Source organism: Emydura macquarii, unplaced genomic scaffold, assembly GCF_026122565.2.
Source record: "Emydura macquarii macquarii isolate MOO-44397 ecotype Brisbane River unplaced genomic scaffold, CSIRO-AGI_Emac_v2 contig_2834, whole genome shotgun sequence".
Taxonomy (NCBI): domain Eukaryota; kingdom Metazoa; phylum Chordata; order Testudines; family Chelidae; genus Emydura; species Emydura macquarii.
Window position 1 is genome coordinate 4,343,153 of NW_027132971.1, and position 23,193 is coordinate 4,366,345.

Below are 23,193 nucleotides of genomic sequence, written 5' to 3' on the forward strand. Positions count from 1 at the left end.
GAGTTTCCTTAAGATGTGTGTTACACTGAAAAAAAAAGTTCTCTTTGCATGTCCTGATTTTGGCTGGAAATCAGAAAGTGCTAAGATAACTAGGGAAAAGCTGTTTTAACAGTACACTGCAAAGTAAAATAGGATCTTGCGATGAGCAGATATTACCATGAAAAGATAAACATTAACCACTGTATTTCTGACCAGGCTGAAACGAGTAAGTATTGAAAATTTTACAAGAAAATATGAACTCATGAGCCAAAAGTAATCTGGAAAAAGCTTTTGTTAAGCACATTGTGACAGATATGATGAACACAGGCCTATCTGGAGACTACAGTCTTCAGTGTTGAGAAATTTTATCTGTATGTTAGAGCCAGGCCTTGAAAGCATGAAAACTTCAAAGACCATTACACCAAGATGGGACAGATGATATGAGCCCATGGAATATTCATAGGCCTTTGTATCAATACACATTATATATATTTGCGTGTTCCTAGCTCACAGGGCAGGGGGGAGAGATGTCCTGTGAAATCTGAATTCACTAGGGTGTGGTTAATGCAAAATTCCAGGTCTGGCTATGCAGCTATCCAGCTTTTTAAGTCTTGAGCCCCTGGCGGGCAGGAGAAAGGGGACAGTGACTGGCTTTTATCTATTTTCAGGAGCCTGGAAAATAAAGGCTATTGGGGAATAAAAGCCCACTTTAAACAGACTCTTTCTGGGGTCTTGTTTTTGATTCAACAAATGGATATGACCTTTTGTCCAAGGGGAGACCCCCCCCTTGCTGAAAGGTTGAAAGGACATAAACTTGACAGAGTCCCCATAGGGTTGATGGGCAACTTCTGGTACATTTAGTAGGTGTTTAGACCTTTCTATGTTTTCTCTATATGCTTCTGTCCTTGAATAAATGAACTCTGCTTTGAAAGAGATGGGTGGTTCCTGGTAAATCACTGTCACTATCCTTGGAGAGAAACTAAAGAGCAGGGGGCTGGATGTTTGTCAGATCTGCTTAAGGAGAATCACAGTGAATGCAAGTGTTCTGCAATCTAAAACCCCTGTGCAGTAGGGAGTGTATGCAAGTCCCTGCACAGAGAGATGATAGTTAAGGTATATCTACACTGCAATTAAACGCTTGCAGCTGGCCCATGCCAGCTGACAGGAGCTCAGGCTACTGGGCTGTTTAACTGTGGTATAGCTATAGCCATTGAGATTTTGCCCAGATTTGTTGTTCAAGGGAAATTATCCATCTTTTTTAGAATGGTCACCAATCTGACAGAAAGCTCTCATTTTTTAAACAATGCAGCTAGCATAATTTCCTGTAAGTTGAATCAAACATAATATGTTGTCGTAACATGTATTTGCCATAGGGGGCTAAAGAGGAGCTTGCTTTATAATAGTCCTGTAAATTTGAAGAAAATAAAGAACACACAATTCACCTATCCTGGTCCTAAATCTTGTCCTCATGAACTTGTTTTGCCTTGGCTGATCCTGTTATTGGTGTCTGTGTTATTCCGCCCTTCCGCATTGCTGGTTAGGTTTATTTGCACGTTATATCTTGGCTTGCCTGCAAATTTTTCAGGGAAGGGTCTCTAGTACTATGTGTATGTATAGGGCCTAGCAGATCGAAGTCCTGATCCTGATGGGGCCCGTGGTGTTCAGTGATCACTCAATGTCTGTTTTATTCTGTGTCCACTTCCAAATGACTGTGCATAACAAAAGCTTCACAGAGCCCTGCCAGCGCACCTAATATCAATATAAACCAATTCTCAATCCGCCCTCCCATCCTTCCTTGGTATTCCAGCCCCAGCTTTCTCTCTCACACAGATCCCTTTACCAGCTGAGGGGCTGCCATGCAGTGGCATACTTGCATTTGCACCCCTTCCCCCCGGTTGGTGGCAGCGCCCCACAGTGGGGTGTCTTCAGGCCCATTTCCCACTCTCCTCCACTCTCCCCCCACTGTAGAGGCGGAAGGTGCAGCTGGGAGCGGGCGTGACAGGGGCAGGCGCACCTGGGCTGCCCAGCGGCGGTGGGGCGGGAGGAGTGATGGGCTCTGGTCTTGGCGGCTCCCTCGTTGTGCCCAGTGCAGGGGTGGAGGGGTCGAAAGGAAGCTTGCTACCCCCGCATTGGGTGCCCTCAACCGCTAGCAGGCCTGAGCTGGGGTCGGTGTGGCCACCGGGCCCAGGCTGCCTGCAACAGCGGGGGATGGCTCCTCCGAGAAGGGCCCAGATGGTGCACCCCTCCCCCGGCCAGTGCCCAGGGGCCTGGGACCCCCCTTCAGTACGCCACTGCTGCCATGAGATCCAGAAGAGGGAGACAGGTCTCACAGAGGTGGCTGAGTCCCTCTATGCAGGAAGAGAGAAGTCCATGGATCAAGGGTCCCTTCCACGCTTGGAGTTGAAGGGCTGGATCCATGCCATTGCTATAAGTTTCACCTAATGTCACTAGAACCAGCAGATTTGAGACAAATATTTGCACTTGGGACCCAATCCTCTCACTCTTTGAGTAAGTAGATCCCATGAATATTTAATCTCCAGGATACAAGTTTGGTGTTTAGATGCTTTCACCATTAGCTTGGGCAGTTGTCACATGTTTTTCTCCTCTCACATTCCTTCTCAGAACAAACGATTAATAACATAAAGAATGGCCAAGCGATTACAAGACACCAATAGATAAGATTCTTATAATATATTTTCATTCTTTTTCAGCAGCCAGTTAAGGGTGTATCTTCCACACAGACATTTAAAAATGCACAGATCCAAATAATTTCTAAGGAGTTTTATTTTAATAAAGTAACTACCTGACTAACTTGAAAGTGGCCTGACAATCTGTCTTTGGAGCTTATCTTTCAAAACAACAAAACCCAGGAAAAGAAATGTACCGCCATACCTATCAGAAAGACTTCAAAATGCAGCTGGGGGTGAAATTGGTTAGCAGAAACATTTTTGGTGAAAAAATGCAGATTTGGTGACACCAATGCATTTTGAAAATTTGTGTTGGTTTCGCCAAATTGTTCTGTTAAAAAAAAATTCTGAAAATGTTGAATGTTTCATTCTGACATTTTCAGAATGGAATGTTTCAAGTTTTTGGCTTGAAATAATGGAAATTTCTCAATGAAAAGTTAATTCTATTAAAAATATATCAAAACCCTTTAAAATGGTTGAATTGAATGAAATGTTTTGTTTAGAAGGAACAGTTTTGTTTGACTTGAAGCAATTTTTCTTCTACTTTTTTTGGAATTACCAATGAACCAAAAAATACATTAGTCACATAGCTCTGCTTCACAATTTCAGATTCACATAAAAACTGTGGAATCTCCATCATTGGAGATTTTTAAGAGCAGGTTAGACAAACACCTGTCAGGGATGGCCTAGATAATACTTAGTCCTGCTTTAAGAGCAGGGTGTTGGACTAGAAGATGTTGTGAGGTCCCTTCCAGCCTTACACTTCTATGATTCTAAGACCTCCCAGGCTACCCAGCTGTCTTCAGACTGAGCACAGTGGTTACTCCAACTCAGGACCCTCTCCCTTTCTGGAATTGCCTTGGGAGTTTCCAGAGTACAGAATTGGGGGGAGCAGGGTAGAGGAAGAGGGGGAGAGGGAGGAGGAAGAGGCTGAATTTAGTGGGCCCTCTGCAGCATGCCAATCATTCTCTTAAACAGGTGGAGTTAGTACTTGTGGCCCTCTGGGGCTTGTACAGCTTGAAAGGCCAGAGATATTTATAGGCCTGACCAAAAATGAAATATGAACGGTGAATGAAGCTTGAAAATACACACAAATTAACAGTTACCAAAAATAGCAAACACCATGTGAACTGGGAAAGGTCCATATGATCACGGATGAAGTGCATGAATGCTTTATTTTTCTCCAAATGCCAGATTTCCAACAAGTTCATTTTTTTTATACTCTAGCTGCTCTTTTCATAAAAGAACTACAGTATTTTAAACTCAGACACTTAATGCTGATTTTGCCTGGCCTGGTCCAAACATGGGTGCGTGGGGGTGGGAAGGAGCCTCCCACCCTGACCTAGGCCTTGCTATGTAAAGCCAGAGATAACTGCAGTTTCTGTGCTTGTGGAAATGCAAGGACTCTATTCTCAGAGGAGCAAATTGCTGCAAGGAGGGTAAGGAGGAGAGGAGAGATGGCCCTGAACCCTCTCGGCATTGAGACAAGGAGCTGGCAATCTTCAGAGAGGGATGTGTACTGCACCATTGCAAGGGACATTGCCGTTCTTACACTCCCCATGAACCCACCCAGGCAAAACCTTCCTGCAGCTCTCCCTGGGGCAGTACAGCTCAGCATCACTCCTTATTCAAGGCTGTGGCTAAATGCCAGAATCTAACCCCTGCTGCACATTTACATCTGTATAGAATGGATCCTGCTCTAAAATGCTATGACATTTCCAGATATGATAGTACTTCATGCAGAATAGCTCACTAATAAGAAACAATGCAGTACAACCTGTTAGGGAATGGGAAAAGAGATGTGACACTTTGGAAACTTTAAGATTAATTGGGACACTGATTCTTGAAACAGAAAATCCATAGCTGAGCTGAATAAAAAGTTAAGAAATTCTCTCAGTCTTATCTTAAAATGCTGATATCACAGGTGATACACACAGGGATTGAAAAAGACCATGCAGGGATTTAGCATACAAATCCTATTATGAATACCACCTAACAACATTTCCTTGAAGACTGGAGCCCTGTTGTGCTGGGAGCTGTAATGACATTGGTTGAGTGTATCTGCTAGTCCTTTATTTAGTGCTCTGCGCTACCATGCAAAATATCTGAGCTTGGTTTTTAGTAAGGAGTGGTAAGGTACAATGAGTTCCATCTAGCTCTTCATGGCCAGGAACATTGCTAAGAGCTTTGAGGAAGAAATTCTCTATTCGGAAGAGGAGGGAAATGTCCTCTGATATACACAAAAATAAAGTAACACCACCAGCAAAACTCCATGGATGAAATCCTGGCTCCACTGAAGTCAATGGGAGTTTTGTTATTAACTTCACTGGATACAGGATTTCATGCCATGTATGCAGTACTATGAAAATGTCCTTCCTCCAGGCCCACTTTGGGAGGGTCCCTGCCTCTGGATCCTGTTAGGAAACAAATAAACCCCCCAACAGTAACAGAAAAATACCCAAATGCACCAAGGGATAAGCACAGCAATCCACAGGGGCAGCAAATGCAGAGTTTGGATGCAGCGTACTCTGTAGACACTGCACAGTTGCAGCTTGCACAGGTTCAATCACAAGAACCATGCAAATCTCCAGTGCAGATTCAGCCTAGCGGCACTTTTTTGTCATTAGCAGTGCCTAATGGGGGAGCCAAAAATCAAATACCTCTGCAAAGATTTCCAGCAGCAGGCAGAGCCATCGTCTGTAAAATCACAGCCAGGCCAAGTTCATGTTGTGGGGTCGGGGTGAGCCCTGTGGTTCTAGGACTTTGACCACACTGGAACCATTCAATACAATTAGTGAATACAATTTTGACGTAATTCTTGTTGTTTAAAGCCCTGTCTATACTATAGTTATGACCAAGCCAGTTACACCATGGTTGCCCTCTGACCCCCGTTATAACTTGGTTTAAAATGGTACTGTGTATTGGCCTTAACTGGGATAAAACTGTATTGTTTCAGAACTCTAGGGCCTAATTCCAGAGGGGCTGATCACTTGCACCTTCCAGGGAAGCCAACTGGAGTTGTGGGTGCTTATCGCCTCTGAAACTCAAGACCCTAGCTCCCAAACAAACATGAAGGGGTTAGTTTACTGCCAGCTCCTTGAACAAGAGGGTTCAGTTGCTGAATACGATTGTGCATCAGACCACGTGGATGTGTTATGAGATGATTTAATTTTGAGCACCTGACCATGCCAAAGAATTTTCAAGCATTAAATCTAATCCTGAAAAGAGCAAAGTCTAATAATCATGTATACCTAATAAATAATATTGCTGCCTATCTCGCATTACCTACAAGGGGAAAACCAAGCACTAAACCAGAATGCCATGGATGAGGTTGGGTGCTGAGCACAGTACACACGTGCGCAGCCTGGGGCACTGAAGCTGCCTAAGGTGGCTTTAAGCTTCCATTATGCCTTCCTGATCCTGGTTGTTCTGAAGGCTGATGTGACCAGCCAATGCACTTACGGGCTGCTGAAGTTACCACAGCCAGTCCTTAGCTACCAATGGGCTGCGGCACCATCCAGAATCTCCCCAATGCTATGGGCAGTTATCCTATTAATGCAGAGGTTCATGAAGGGGAAATTTCCCACTGCCCAGTTCAGGGACTATTCCAAAAGCTGCAGCAGTGTTTCCTTCCAGTGCCTTGCAAACAGCCCCGGGGTCTGGACCAGGAGGGAGAATCTCTCCGCATTGCTTTGTTTTCTGGCTTTGCCATTGTCACAGTAGGATTCTCTGATACATTGCCTCTGTTGCCATTAGTAAGAAGGAAAAGCAATTTCAATAGATTCATGCTGTCTAGTTAGCCCGTGCTAGTTTTGTTGTTGTTTTGTTTATGAGAGATAAAGAACCGACCACCTAATGTGAGAACAATTCAAATGTTCTACTTTAGGAACTGATTTATTGTAGCTAACAACTACTGTTAGACAGAGTGAGTCAGTGGGCATTAGTGACTCAAAGCACAATTCAAGCTGGTTTAGTCAGTTGAAGAATTCCTTTTGTGTAGTGGAATCCCCCCAGTAGCGTAGATCCAGGGTAACTGGCCTGACACCAGCCCCCTTCCAGTCCTTCATGTACGATACTTATTGAGAACAAGGTGGGAGGAAAAGGGGAGTGGCTGGAGCACTGCTATACTCTTGCACTCTCTGGTTGGTGTAATAGCCCCTTGGGGCGGTTGCAGCTGAATGCAAAGTCGAGTAGCTGTGAAAGCACTCTACCTTGTGCTGGGGGCCAACATGGCATTTAGACAGCCCCAGAATTGAAGGACACAAATGTGACATATCCCTGTGTGGAGTTCTGCACCTGATCTGGGGATCTAGCCCACTGTGTGTAGTACAACCAAGTGTGTAAATGGGGTGGACCAAGAACAGAACTGAAGAAATTCTGCACTTTTCTCATATGGGTATCTGACATCCCATATAATTATTTTATGATAAAATGTAAAACAGTGGGATAGTTCAGTTACATACAATGGTATATATCTGGGGTCGCTACTGGCTGGAATGGAGTTACTCTGGTCTTAAACCAGCGAAACGGAGATCAGAATATTGCCTAACATTCTTAGTAAAATGTTTGTACCACTAAATAAAAATCTTAATTTCACCAATAAAATCAATCATGAGAAGCACAACAACATTTTAAAAGGGGCACCGTCAAAGTTAAGAGGAACAAAATTATACTCTAAAACTAACATCTCATCTAAAATATCTCTCACTGATTAAAATGTATCAGCCCAACAAAACAAGGCCTGAGCAAGTCTTATCACACCAGCTGTTGAGCTGTCACCATGCACGTGTCTGCTCTCCTGCTGGTTGCATGATTTTGATCATGCAGAAAACCAAAATTGAGGCAAGTCCTCTTCTCTCAGAAAGATTTTTTCTCCAGAAAGAAGTTGTCATTTTAAATCCCTTGCTGGATCACAAGAATGGAGTCATCAGAGACTTGAGGGCCAGGGTGGTATGAAAGGCCATTGAGAGACCATTTTTCTCTCCCACCTTGAATATTGCCCCACTTCCCCTAAATCCTCTGTGTTTCCTTGCTATGATGCTGTGCTCAGGTGAAAATGACTAATAGCTCACTCCTTGAAGTAATAAGAGTCAGCACTTTGGAGTTCAGAAAGTTAGTTTCACTGGCATTCCACTGCTGGCAGAAACTGACACAACAAAGCAGTGCAGCAGACTCATAGCAGAGCGGTAATAAGAGAAAGAACTAAAGGAAATAAGACAACGAAAAGGAAGAGGAATCTCTGGAAAGGCTATTTAGGAACAGTCCTCTCCACTCTCATCTTGTCTTATCTCTCTCCCTTCATGTTGTTACTTTCCTTTCTTTTTCACTTACAAGAAAGCGATAAGTTAAACCGCTGTATCCCAACCGGGCAGTATATTGCAATGGTCAAGTATCCACAGTTAAGTATCCAAAATTTCTTCGGACATAAGCATCATATCCAAACCAGTATTTTGTCACATTATTTTAGCCCACATCAAGTACACATGCAGGTGACACTTTTCTGTTCATGTTCCCAACAATGTGCTTGTACGTGGCTTCAGTCATGTATACACATACTTTCTCATTGTCTGTTCTTTTTGCCTACAAGAGGCATTTGCAGACTGGCACAGCCCTTGTTTTGGAGAGCTGACTAATATTTTCTTAAACTCTCAGAGGGAGATTTTGAACACAAAATGTTACTTTTATAGTGACACAGGGTAGGGATGACATTGTGGAATTACCAGCATGAATGATGTCCATTAAAGTAGTAAAAATCTGATAAGAAAAAAAATCTATAAATTTTGTCTATTTCAAATATCCTGTTTCTTGATATTTAATGAAGTCTGCTTCTCAGAGCAGGGGATCTGACCACCACTCCTTTGAAAAACTAAGAATAGGTTTCCATAAAATAACAAGTAAAGCTTCAATTGATGTAAAGATGACAATGAAGGGCATAAAGGGAATTCAAATACTTTCCCCCTTGATTTCAAGGAAGCCTGCTACAGCAAGGCAAGTGACTATAACTTTACCTTTCATTTTATAAAAGTATACGTCTAGAAACAAAGTACATAGGCCATATTTCCCAGATGGGTACTCTCTTCTGAGAAGCAGTACTCTGAAAAAGATTTGGGGGGTAGTGGTGGATAATCAGCTGATCATGAATTCCCAATGCAATGCTATGGCCAAAAAAGCTAATGTGATCCTTGGATGCATAAACAGGAACCTGAAGTAGGAGTAAAGAGGTTATTTTACCTCTGTTCTTGGCACAGGTGTGACTGCTGCTGCGTGATTCAAGAAGGATATTGAAAAATTGGAGAGGATTGAGAGAAGAGCCATGAGAATGATTAAAGGATCAGAAAACATGACTTACAGTGACAGACACATGGAGCACAATCTCTTTAGCTTAACGAAGAGAAAGTAAAGGAATGAATTGATTGCTGTCTACATGTACCTACATGGGGAACAAATATTCAAAAATGGGCTCTCCAATCTAGCAGAGAAAAGTATAATACATTTCAAAGGCTGAAATAGACAAATTCAGATGGGAAATAGGGCATAAATTTTGAACAGTGAAATAATTAACCATTGGAACAATTTACCAAGGATTCTGGTGGATTCTCCATCTCTGGCAATTTTAACAAAGATTGGATGCTTTTTGAAAAATATGCTCCAGCAACTATTTTGGGGAAGTTCTCTGGCCTGTGTTATGCAGGAGGTCAGACTAGATGATCACAATGGTCTCTTTTGACCTTGGAATCTATGAATCTATTTTATGTTATTGAAGCAAGAATTAAACTCTGCACGTCTAACAATAAATTGTACATCAAAGATAGGCAGACCAGGGAATAAGGACTAACCAAACTGGGAAGACAAGGGCATCAAAAAAAAATATGAAACAAAGGAGCTGGGTTATGGGTATAGGTTATCAAGGAAGGTCTACATTAACATGGTTCACTGTCAGTTAAACAACATATGAATAGGACTGTCACTTTAGTCTACGTTGTGTTAATAGAAAGGGCTTATTTCCCTCAGTCTAGAGTATTCTTCAATACATTTTACTTTGCTATTCTGTCAGATTCAAGCCATTTATTTGCACATTGGCTTCAGAGTGATACTGACATAATCAGACTGGGTCTGAACAGGGACTTGGAATGGTTATCTCATTACAAGAAGTAATTGTCACTGTTCACCCATTCTCACCTTCTAATCAAAGGTTGTGAATAGGCCTCATCTACCCTAACTGAACTGACTTTGTTAGCACTTGCCCTCCCCATTGTTGTTTTTTATCCTTGGATGTATATATATACACCTCCCATCTGTGATTTCCATTTCATGCATCGGACGAAGTGGGTTGCAGCCCATGAAAGCTTATGCCCGCAGGAATGTGTTAGTCTTTAAGGTGCTACAGGACTCTCGTTGTTTTTGTTGTGACACAGTAATACTTCATGATCATCCAAAGCTGCTATTTTAAACCAAACTATTTATCCTCTAGATGTCAGTCAAATTTAAAGCAGTGAAACCAATACTCCAAGCCCCAAACACGTAAGCTTTCTTTGTGATTCAGGTTTCTGCATATACTACTGTCAGGGCAAACTCTGCCAGAAGGAGGAACTTACTGCTTGTTGTGAAGTTACCATCCCCAACCTGGGGAAGAGGATCTGCATCCTGGATGACTTGTAGTACTCCCACAGTCCGGACAGGAGGATCCAGAACTACAGAGCTTTCATTCACGGTTATGTCACTAGCTCCTGTAATCTGATTAGTTGGTGGTCCTCCTATGGAAGCTTCAAAATCTGGAGGTATATCATCTATGCAATCCGCATTTGGCTAATGGAAACAAAAAGAAAAGTCTTTGAGCTTTTATTCTTCAAAGAAAATATTGAGGACTATAGTTACAGGAAAGAAGCTGGGTAAAATTTTCAAAATCGTTTAAATGACTTAGGGGCCTAAGTCCCATTGACCTTCATTAAGACACTGGTTCCTAGGTGCCAAAATCACTTTTGAAAATGGGACTCAGGCTTTTGAAAATTTTAGCCACCTTATTTTAGGAGCAAACTCTGCCTTCAAATATTTGTTTGGCTCCTAGTGATCTAGTGGGAATTGTGGATATGTATGTTATATATGAGCAGAAATGGACCTCTTATCTTTATACATGAGCAAAAACCTTAGTGTTCTTTATTTTCATATTCTTAAAGGAAATAACTGCTCGCTCCAGGTTTGCTTCCTGAATTTATACACAAGTGCTTCTAGTTAAATAAACGTTAATTTAGATTCCCCCCTCTGCCTCCTCCTTTTAGGGCCCTATCCTGTAATCACTTACTATTATAGCTAGTGCTTACTACTGTTGCCTCAGTGATTTAAATGGGACTATGAGAAATATTGCAATATTGGGGCCTTAAATGGTAATATCCAATAAATACAGAGTTTATTTGCATTCTATGCACTTGGATCCTCTTAATAGTATTTGTGGCAAGACTATCTTGCAGTTTGCAGTGGAAATGTTTAGTATGAAAAAGTCTTGCCCACAATTTTGATGTTTGTTTCCTCACAGAAAAAAATAGTTTGGGGAGTGTGTCCTGGAGAAAATGAGTACATTTACTGATATCATCTGTCTGAGGTGGGCACAGTGCTTGAACATAAACATGGGCACTAGCTGCAGGCAATTGTGCACCTTTTAAGTCACTGCTTTCTCAGAATATACTTTCTGTAGAGCTGGTATCAGAGACTTAAGTGAAGATGAGGAACTGAGAAGTGCATGTGTTCACATTTGTGTGTGGGGTGGGAAAGGGGTGTATAAAGATGTCAATAAGAGAAGGAAACATGTTTTCAGTATTAAAAGACTTACATTTTGCCTACATTGTACTTCATTTCTTATAGCTGAAAATAATGAGAAAAGAATAAAGAATTCATTGTAATGGGAATTTCAGGATTCTTCCCTGTATTGTGGTCCCAGAGAAACCAAGTGAATTAAAAACAAAAACAAAAACAAAAGCAAAATGACTTTTAGATCAGAACTAAAATTCGTGCCTATAAAAGCACATATCCCAGTAAATTCAGTACTAATGGTAAAGTGATTCAAATGTATTTAAAGCAGATGGTTACAGAGCTTGTTGTTTTGGTGTCAAGACCTCTATTAGTGTCCTCTAGACACCAACTCACTGGTCAAGCTGAGAAGACCAAATTGCAATATAATTTACTGATCTTCCAAGTATTTCTGTATTGGTTCATTTCCTGACTGTTAGACTGATTCTTCTGCTCATACAGAGGTGATATCTGGAGTGTTCCCCCATGATCACTAATGGCAAGTATGTGAGTAAATTCCCTTCATCAGACATGAGACTGCAGACTACCCTAAGCTTTTCAGCAAAGGTGTCAGGTCTGCTCTCTCCATAGTAGGGAGAAGTTGAGCTTGAACAGCCACTTCAAAAATAACGCTTTAAGGTTATGTCATAAAAATAAGAAAACCAAGGAAAATTCAAAGATTAGGGTACCATGTGCAATGTGTGTTCAACAGCACTTGTAAGCATAAAGGGGCATATTCAGATAGAACTGCAGTAACACAAATACTCGGTTAGACCTAAAAAGAGTTAGCAGACACTTATGGGGCAAATTTTCAAATGTATTTAGGTGCCTAACCTGCTTAGGCATTTTTGAAAATTCCACTAGCTGTGCAACTGCATCTATAGTCACTGAAATACTTTTGAAAATCTGATTAATAGGCCCTGATCCAGCAAAGCATTTAAAAACTTTTAACTTCAAGGATCTGAGTAGTCCCACTGAAGAAAATGAGACCGCTTATGTTTTTAAAGCTAAACATGTGCTCAAGTGCTTTACTGAATCATTCCCTTAATTTATTTCACCCTTTCCTGTCTTTTGTTGCTTCATGCCAGGACAATGAACTTAAAAAAAAGTGCAGACTAACAAACTCAGAGAACTGGTAGGTAAGGTCACATGAGAAAAAATCTAAGGGAAAAAAGCTGAGGAAAACAGGCAGTTTCTCAAAAAGACAGTATTGAAGGCACAACAGCGAGCTATCCCAATGCAAAAGAAAGATAAGAGTAGTAGAAAGAGGCCAACATGGCTCCATAAGGAGCTCTTTAATGGCCTGAAAAAATCAAAAAAAGAACATACAAAAAGTGGAAACATGGATAAATTGCTAAGGATGAACAGCAAAGAATAGAACAAGCATGTAGGGACAAAATCAGAAAGGCTGAGGCACAATATGTGTTACACCTAGCAAGGGACATAGAAGTTCTTCTTACTGCCTTCTATAAATACATTAGGAACAAGAAAAAGATGGAGTATATAGGTCCACTCTTAGTGGGAAGGAGAGCTAATAGCTGATTACATCAAGAAGGCTACAGTATTTAATGCCTATTTTGCCTCGGTCTTCACTAAAAAGATTAATTGTGACCAGATGCTTTACACAATTCATATTAACAAGTGGAAAAGAACACAACCCAGAATAGGAAAAGAACAGGCTAACGAATATTTAGATAAGTTAGATACATTGAAGCCAGCTGGCCCTGATGAAATCCAGCTGTCGGGTACTTAAAAGAACTAGCTGCAGCAACCTCAGAATCATTAGCAATTATCTTTGAGAACTCATGGAGAATGGGTGAGGTCCTAGAGGACTGGAAAAGGTCAAACATAGAACCTATTTTTAAAAAGAGGAACAAAGACCCAGGGAATTATAGACCAGTCATCTGAACTTTGATACCTGAAAAGATACTGGAACAAGTTATTAAACAATCAATTTGTATTGCCCAATTAGTAGATAATAGAGTAATAGGTAATAGCCAATATGGCTTTGTCAAAAACAAGGGAGAAACAGCAGATGTGATAGATCATGATTTTAGTAATGTTTCACAGTTCATGTGACATTCTCATAAGCAAACCAGGGAAATGTGGTCTAGATGAAATTACTATAAGGTCAGGGCATAATTGGCTGAAAGACCGTACTGAAAGCGTAATTATCAATAGTTTTCTGTCAAATTGGGAAAATGTATCTAGTGGGGACCCACAGAGTTCGGTCCCGGGTCCAGTACTGTTCAACATTTTCATTAATGATTTGGATAATGGAGTGGAGATTGGCCTTATAAAATCTGTAGATAACGCTCAAGTGGGAGGGTTTGTGAGCTCTTTTGAGGGCAGGATTAGAATTCAAAATGACCTTAAATTGGAGAATTGGTCTGATATCAACAAGATGAAATTCAATAAAGAAAAATGTAAAGTTATACAATTTAGAAGGAAAGGTCAAATGCACAAATACAAAATGGGGAATAACTGGTGAGGCAGTAGTACAGATGAGAAGGATCTGGAGTTAGAGTGGATCACATACTGAACATGAGCCAACAATGTGAGACAGGTGCAAAACAGTCTGAGGTGAATTAACAGGAGTTTCATATATAAGACACAGGAGGTAATTGTCCTAATTGGCACTGGTGAGGCCTAAGCTGGAGTACTGTGTCCAATTTTGGGCATCACATTTTAGGAAAGATGTGGACAAACTGGAGACAGTCCAGAGGAGAGCAACAAAAAAGAAAACCTAACCTATGAGGAAAGATTAAAAAATGGGGCCCGTTTAGTCTCGAGAAAAGACGCTTCGACAGTTTTCAAATATGTTAAAGGCTGTTATAACAAGGATGGTGATCAAATTTCTCTCCAGGTCCACTGGAGAGAGGACAAGGAATCGGCTTAATCTGCAGCAAGAGAGATTTAGGTTAGATATTAGGTAAAGCTTCCTAACTATAAGGATAGTTAAGTATTGGAACAAGCTTCTAAGGGAGGTTGTGGAAATCCTCTCATTGGAGGTTTTTAAGAACAAGCTAGACAAACAGCTGAGAAGGACAGTCTAGATATACTTGGTCCTGCCACAGCGTAGAGGGCTGGACTAGATCAGGTCTCGAGGTTCTTTCTTACATTTCCTTCAGCCCTACATTTCTGATTCCATGTCACAAACGTAGCATTCTTTTAAAACGGTTCCTAATAAAAGAATATATTCATTTAAACAATCCTCAGATTATTTTGTGTTCACAGACTAAAGTATAGAACGTAGCCAGACAACTACACTTTTAATTGCAGGACTGGTGACAAAATTGTTGGGCACAAACATGAACACTTTTTTTTCATTAGATTTTTTTACAAACAGTTATTGGAAACCTTTGAAATTTCATTTTAAAATCAGATTTGGTGTTGAGGGTTATACAATTTAAATAACCAGTCTTAAAATTTATATATATATATTTTTACCACCATAATTAAACAAATGTTTAAATGATTTTTTCCCCCAGTTATCCATTCCCTCTTCTCTTCCCTTGTGTTCACAGTTTTTGCTAGAATGGGCTTTTATGAGCAACTTTTAAACCCTTAAAAAAGGAGATAATGGAAAATATGATAAAATATTAACTGAAGCAGCACAAATGTCACAGTTCAATTTAATTAATCCCTTTTTACATGCAGGTTTAATATCATTTTACTTGGAAAAAAATGAAACAGTAGACTTCAATCCTAATTATATCAAATATTGCTTTTTAAAAATGACTATTTATACCTTTTACTATCTGAGTGATGCAAATATGTTTTGATAAATTTTGTTAGTGATATTGATTTTTCTAGTTCTCTGTACATATGTGCTTTTATGGCCTGAACCAAACTCCACTGAAAGCAATGGGAGTCTTCAGTGGCCTTTGCATCAGGTTCATAATGAAAGACTTCAACTCAACCAATCTAGTGAAAAAAAAATGCAGCTGTTTGCATATTCAGAACATGATTCTAGAGGGTGAGAACTGGAGGGAGATTATTTTACTTGATATGATCATCTCAAAAATGATGTAAATTCTTTGAAATTAAAAGAAAAAAAGTTTTCCCTTTTGACATCAAGACCAGAAGAAACTGAGTTTTGTGGGTTCAATTCACCATTAGCGTGCCAATGACAGGTCTGAGGCCAGACATTTGCTTATGTAAATGGTGGCAGAATTCCTTAGGGGTGGAACCAGGGGACCAGGCTGCCTCAGTAGAAAGGAGATGCATCTTAATGGGAGCTTCTGGGTGCTCACCACTTTTGAAAATCTGGCTAGTTATTTACATGCATAAATATGCGTTAGCTTTAGACAGCCATTTTTTAAAATATTGACTATGAAGTAAACTGAGAAAATTGCCAAATTTGCATGCACTGACTTGAAAATTTAGATCTAGTTTTTTAGAACAATATCTATTAGAAAATATTATATAGTCCTGTTAAAATGGAAATGCAATGCCACATTCATACTCATACAAGCCAACTTTTTAATATATACCACTAAGATAAGCAAACAGCTGGCATGAGGACACTATATATTATAAATGGAGCTGGTAGCAGTGTCTATAAGCTAAGGTTTCCTGACACTTTCCATTATAAGACTCTGTTTTCAGTTGCTTATAACTTTGCCAAACTGCAATCATGTGAGCTGAAGTTTTTCCAAGACGGGTGTGCGCCTCGGACTGATTTTTTTTGGGGGGGTGGGGGGAGGGAGAGAGGGATGGGGGTTGTTTCAGTTACAATGGTTCAGCAAGAACTGAAAATGAGGTTGGGGAGGAAAAATATGTTTTGCCCATGTTAACCAAATTTTTACAACTGTTTCATTGAGAAGCTGCAGAAGCTTCATGCTTTGGAGCAGGCCCTGAAATTGGAAGGAGAGTGACTGACCTTTGTGTCACAGATGTGTTCTTTCCTGTCCATGTGAAATTCCGCTCAAATTTGGCCAAGTTTGAGCCTCTGAAAATATCAGTTCACACATGCTCAATAGAGACTTTGGGCAGCTACATTCTCTGACGATTCCATCAGTACCAAGCATGCTCCTGCTCAGGGGATGCACAAGCTGAGCAGCACTTTTCATGCAATTGTTCCTCCTGGCAGCCAAGGATTGCTGTGGTACTGGAAGCCATATCTGAGAAGAGGGAGACTGTCTCACCTGTGCTCTTTTTGTGCTCCCCCTGCTCAGGCCCAGGCAGCAAGGAGGAGAAAAAGAAATCAGCCTTACTTGAATGCAGAGGGGTGAAGAGCAGTGTGAGGGCAGGAGAAGCTGGGGAGGGCTAATAGGATTAGGATGACCGGAGAGCTAGTGTGAAAAACCAGGACAGGGATTGCGGGGTAATACGGGCCTATATAAGAAAAAGTTCTGAATATTGGGACTGTCCCTATAAAATCGGGACATCTGGTCAGCCTAGATAGGATTATAGGTTGCACGGACAGGAACACAAGGAGAAAGAGGATAAAAGGGCTGAATCTTAGGGGCCAGGAGTTAGGAGCAAGGGTGCAGAGGGGACAGAGACAGGTTAAGGGCAAAAGAGCACGGCTTTCCTCCAGAATCTGGAACCACTGGCAAAGCATGTGTCTCATCCCCCTCTAATGGCTGGCCCGTATAGAGCATAACAGCCTACTATTGCTGCAAGTTACTTAGAGCAGCGGGTCTCAATCTTTCCAGACTACTGTACTGCTTTCAGAAGTCTGACTTGTCTTGCATACCCCAAGTTTCACCTCACTTAAAAACTACTTGCTTACAAAATCATACATAACAATACAAAAGTTTCACAGCACACTATTACTGAAAATTGCTTATTTTCTCATTTTACCTATATGAAATTTTACTTCGTACTGACTTTGCTAGCTTTTTATGCAGCCTGTTGTAAAACTAGGCAAATATCTAGATGACTTGATGTACCCCTGGAAGGCCGCGCTGCGTATCCCCAGGGATATTCATACTCCTGGTTGAGAACAACTCACTTAGAGATCTGTGGAAAAAATAATATTGTAATGCATACTAGGGGGCTGAATGAAGGTTGTACATGCAGCCTTAATACTAGCATTTTCTAACTTTTGGGTGCTTGACTTTGCAACTTTAATAATTTTTCATAGTAGTTTTTTCTGTATATCACACGCACACGCACACTCACACTAACACTAACAAGAAGCCTAATTATAATATACTATAATTACATTATTTCAGCTGTATCCTTTTGGCTTTATAATTGTACTAAGTTAATGGACACACCTGCATGATTATATTATTGCATTATTTCGTAGAATAATGAACGCAGTACTTGTATCAGCCTATTTTTTCATTTCAATACTTTGGATTATGTGTCTCCATGTCATTTCACTGCTGCTCTTGGGCGTAACTACCTTAGCTGATCTAATTTATTCATCTGCTGGCTTTTGTTTTGTCTCATCTCTCTTGTACAGCGCTCAGATATGTAACGCTGGCAAGCTGCCACCTCAGTTTGGGGACAGTGTATTTACAGCAGCTGTTGGCATACCAACCACCACAGTTTCAGTGTTGAACTTGACAGTCAGAGATAGATTTTCACATAGCATAAAGCTTGATTCATTTCTTGGTGGAGTAGACAATGAACTGCGAGATAGCTGTAATTTAGGGAAACGACATTGCTTGCAGAACATGTACCAGGTGTATCTGACAATACAATCCGAAGAGCTAATTGGCAAGTATTGGTAGGTTTCTAAACAGATCTGAATTTACCAACTAACAATCTAGCATTTTTTATAATGTAATCACATGGTTCTCATATGTTTAATCATTTGGGGGAAAATGTTGCTAGAATTATGAACTAGAATTATGAGCTCAAGGCCTACTGACATGCAAGGATGCTTTAAGAGAGGGGACGTAACCAGACAGAAAAGGCAATGACTTTTGCAATCAGAATCAGAGGCAAACTGGCTTAGACTGATAGATGGTGTATAAATAAAAACTCTTCCCTCTTTGCTTTAAGGCAGTAAAGAGGAATGTAGTTTTAAAAAATCCAGCCCTGTTGTAAAAGAGTAAATGGAACAGGTTTGTGTGTGAATGTACAATCATGCCACAATTACTTAAAAAAAAGTCCCAACCTCTCACCAAACCAACCAATCCCTTTCCCTCCCTGCCCCCCCCCAAAACGCCTCTCCCAGCCAAAGTGGCAGGGGGAGAAAAATAGATAGATGTCTGCTTGTCTTCCCGTTAATAAATCAGTGTACCATGGTGATGAAAGTGGTATGAGAACCTAAATAGACAAACAGATGGGCACGTGTACAGGACGGAAGTGTTCTCACTCTATTTTGACTAGCGTGCTGCATGACATGCTTACCGGAATCCCTAGAGCTTTTAGAATGTTCATTTTACACATAGGGCAGGTGCGATGGTCTAGTAGCCAGGGGTCTACGCAAGACTTATGAAAAAGATGCCTGCAATAAAAAGCAAGATATTTTAATTCAAATCCATCCCAACGTAGCTAAGAGCTTTTCAGTCATTCCCGGCAGTTGCTTCTCAATGCAGTAAAATTGGGAGTTTTTAAAGTGCAGTTTTCCAGTATATGGTAAGGATAATAAACATGCATACACAGGAGTATAAAATCGCGGTACTATATGTTATTCCGATAAGCGCACAGTTTTCTGCCTGTTAGAGTTCATTGGTAAGGCGCAGAAAGTGAGATGTACAAAATTAGACACCAACAATCAGAAAGACAAATGTACAATGTGTAGCAGCAAAAACAACATTCTTAAAATGCTATAGACTGCCAGCTCTAATACAGGTAAGTGAAACTCAGCTTTCAGTAAAGGTCAGACCATGTAAATATCTATTGTTAGTCCCATCATGCAAAGCTGACCCCACCACAGTGACCCAGAACTTTAAATAACTGTAATGTGAATCCATTTTGCATCTGTTATTATTTTATAGGCTCATAACAGTGTGAAGTGAGAAACCTCCCCCAATTTTTTATTTTTTGAGAGAAAGGCTGGCCTCTTTGGTGAGCCTCCTCCCTTATTTTCCTGCCCCTCAAAAGCCACCCATGAGAATGAGCATCTCTAGCTGAATATTTCTCCCTCTGGAGCCGGTTGATACATATTATTCAGTTATGGGAAATACATGGGTTCTTAAACACAAGTGTCAGTTGTCTAAAGTTGCTTGAACAAACTGAAGGTATGATACTCAAACATTTAATTTATGCACCTCATTGATAGCCTCACTCACTCTTGCAAGCATGTCCTGTTATGTTGCATTTGATAGGATGAGCACATCAGCAGGATGCAGAATTTAAGAAATGCTGGGCGATGAAATTAGAAGTTCTCAGGAGGCTCGCTTTGAGACAGGGAAGTTGTTTATTGTCTTTGTGCCTCAGTTTGAGAGTCCCTCGGGTAAGCAGTTCCCAATTTCTTGTAATCACTGGAGTATATGGAGAACTGTGGCCAGATTTGTTTGAACATTATTTGTGAATACTTCAACTGAGGGGAATATGTTCCCAGGAGAGGGGAGATGCCCAGGTGCATAGATTGCCCTGAGGAAGAGCATTCTGGAAGCCTGGCTGCAGCTGGATGGAGTATTGTTGGGACAGTGAGTTGGTCTCCAGTGAGATACTAGAGCGATGATTTCCTCTCCTGTATGCCATGGATTTTTGTGAACTCTCCCAGTTTTTCATCATTCAACTGTGGATTTTTATTAGAATAATTGTTGGTTTGTTTCCTGTCAATAAACAATCAATTTTGCAACATCTAGGACTTTTAATTTATTTATCCAAGCACAGGATTCATTGACTTATCTCACATATTATGTTTGCTGTCCTCTTGAACATGCCCTGTGGCTCTATCTGCTTTGTAAAGTTTTGTACCTACACTATTGTTAGCATTGGTCCAGCTACACTGTTCCTGAAAATCAGATCCAAGTTTGCTAATGGAATCATAGCCTCAGCATCTAAATCTTTGTGTAGGAGCCTGAAAATACACTTGCCCACCTAAAAGTCTGATTTACATACAAATGACAAACAAAAATCAGAAGAGGACTCTTTTATTCCGAAATAAGAGTATCCCTAGTCAGACTTGCACCAAAATAACAAAAGCTATGAATTACAAATATTTTGGTTATTTCAATGCAAATTTATATGTAGACCAGTCCTAAATACCTTTCTCAAGCATTTAACAGCTGTGCAACATTTTGTATGTCAAATTTCAGCCTTGCTGAACTTTTATAGTTGAGGTATTATAAAAAAGCCCTGCAAACTGTAGTGTTGATACATCTTTTACTGTGTATAGGTCTATATTTCCCTGTACCTTCACAAGCCCTTCCTCTACACCAACGCATACAAAGCCACCGACTAACAGCAGTAGGGCATGTCTACAAATTGTCTTAAAACGAAGTCCTGAGCTAGTAGATAATCAGTAGCATAAATTCTCTCCCCCACAGCAGGTGTTCTATCTCTGACAAACCCAGAATCACCTTACATACCCAAATAATTATGTTTAAATATTTAAAAGCACTGCATGCAGAATAATAATTTTGCTTTGCTATTCCATCCCAATATTTAAAAAGCAGCATCCAATGCATAAAGATATAGCCATCTTTCCAGCTAGCTGGAAGAGACTGAGGTACAGTCTCATCAATGTTAATTTTTAACATCTGTTCCATTGAACTGTCTTTCTAAGTGGTTTCATCCCATTCATGAGCTGGATTTAATACTAGCCCATATTAGAAATACAAATCTAAAAATGTATGAAATCTCATCAGACCCTGTTACTCACTCCACTTGGCTCCCTTTCCTACTACTTCTACAGGAAATTGATCGCTTGGGAATAAGAGTTACAGGGAAATTACAGTATTCCACTTTATACTGACATTGACATCACACAGCTGTGGCACAGAAAATCTGTTCTTGGAATCTGAAACTAGTCTAATTATATCACTTGGCTGTAACACCAAAGTTTGTCAGACCTTGTCCGATACTGAACGTCAACATGATTAATGTAAATGAAGCATCATGATACTTAAGTTAAAACCACCACTTTACTAAGGTTACTAAGGTTCATAACGCCACTTCCAAAACAACACTTACCTTGTTGGGTAAAAGAACACAATGCATCAAATTTCCATCTCTGCACTATATTAACCTCCCCTTCCTTCCCCTTCTCCTCCCAGGAGATTTCTATTCAGCATATCATTCTCAAACAAACATTCTGAGTAAGCAAAAGTACAAGTGATATACAGATTAAATTTAATCCCCAAATAGCTACCTTGTGAAACAATGACTGAGAAATGTTTTACATTTAAAATGTGTAAATGAAATACCTTGAATGTGTTGATTTGTGCAGAATACTGAACTGAAAGTCGATGTCTCACTTTACAGCTATTTGAAGTAACTAAAAATATTCTTAGTGTTGATTTTTTTTTTTTTTTAATATTGCACCCAAGCTTATAGGCTAATATACATTTAACTGCCAACTTTTAATGTTGATTTGGGCCACAATAATCAGCGCAAGCTTTCAAAAAGCTCAGATCTTCGTCACACTCTTGAAAAATGGACAAAAAAATCTGTTTCTGATCAAGAATATACAATTTGAGTGATGTGTAAAATCAGATCAAGTCATTCAGACATAGACGAGAAAGGCCCCCTTTGTGTTCAAGTTCCAGCTTTGCAAGCCTTAATCGGGCTGCAGATCACATTGAAACATTTCATAATTTTTGTTAGTCAGAAAGAGGGTGGAATTTTCATGCTTTGCGGATGTTTACCTCAAGTTTGGCTGCTCCTAAAAATCAATTGGGTTGAAAGAAAAATATGCTAAAAGGAATGCTATCACTGTTGAGTGATTAAAATCCATAACAAGACAGATTAAGTCTCCTTACACTTTAAAATATTAAATTAACAGTGTATCATGGTTTTAATTATAGAGTTAGTATGTACGAGTTAGATAGAAGGATCTTTTTTATAAAACAGAAAACCACAGAAGAATGAATACCAAAATTAGGTAATCTGAGGTCTAAAATTACCTGTTTGTGGGTATGCACATATTTTGTAGGGGCATGTGATAAGTCTATTTTTGCCAATTTGTATTTGAAGGTCTGTTTTATTCACTGTTATTTATATAGCACCATAACATGTATGTTACTTTACAAAAACTAATCAGGAATCCCTGCTCTGAAGAGTCTACAATCTAAGTTAAGACATGTAGCTGTCTTTAGGATTATAAAAGTCATCTACACTTCAGTTTATATATCTCCATGAGGAACTGAGATTTTAAAAGGGATTTAACAAAGGAAAGAATGGAGGCATGGTGGGGGGAGTTCAGAAGCATCGGGGGGCAGTGAGAAGGAAGGCACATACATGGTCTTAGAAGAAGGATATGAAGACTGAAGTCAGAAGAGAAGTTTGAGCTAAGAGAAGAGGGCAGTTGGAGACAAGAGCAGACAAAAATAGATTGTAGGGGACCTCAGTATAAGAACATGCTGCTTGAATTTGATGCAAGAATCAATAAGAAGCTAGTCAGAGGATTTTAAGAGGGGCTCAGCAGAGTTATAGCACCTAGCAAAAGGTGCTTTTTTTCTTTTTTGAAGAAGTCTGGATAGCAGAAGGAGGAGGGCAGACATGCAGGAAGGAGTCCAAGGCAAAGGGAGAGTGGAGGAGTGCAGTTGTTTTTACAAGGAAGATGTCTATACTAAATAAAGAGGATGAATCTGTCGTGCAGTAAATCAGAATGGTCTCTGGGTTTTTTCCTCTAGAGCCATTCATCAGCACTGGAGTCAGTACAGAA

The 23,193-nt window shown here is 40.1% G+C and overlaps 1 protein-coding gene across 1 annotated transcript in view; it reads right to left on the bottom strand.

Moving 5' to 3' along the window:
• The window catches only part of RNF150 (ring finger protein 150), a 171,462-nt gene that overhangs the window by 19,878 nt on the left and 128,391 nt on the right, over positions 1 to 23,193 (bottom strand). The window contains exons 5-6 of the mRNA XM_067567985.1: positions 18,765 to 18,861; positions 10,262 to 10,472 (exon numbers count right to left, since the gene is read on the bottom strand). Of these exons, the coding sequence (XP_067424086.1) occupies positions 10,262 to 10,472; positions 18,765 to 18,861 (308 nt within the window). The remainder of the gene's footprint in view (positions 1 to 10,261; positions 10,473 to 18,764; positions 18,862 to 23,193) is intronic.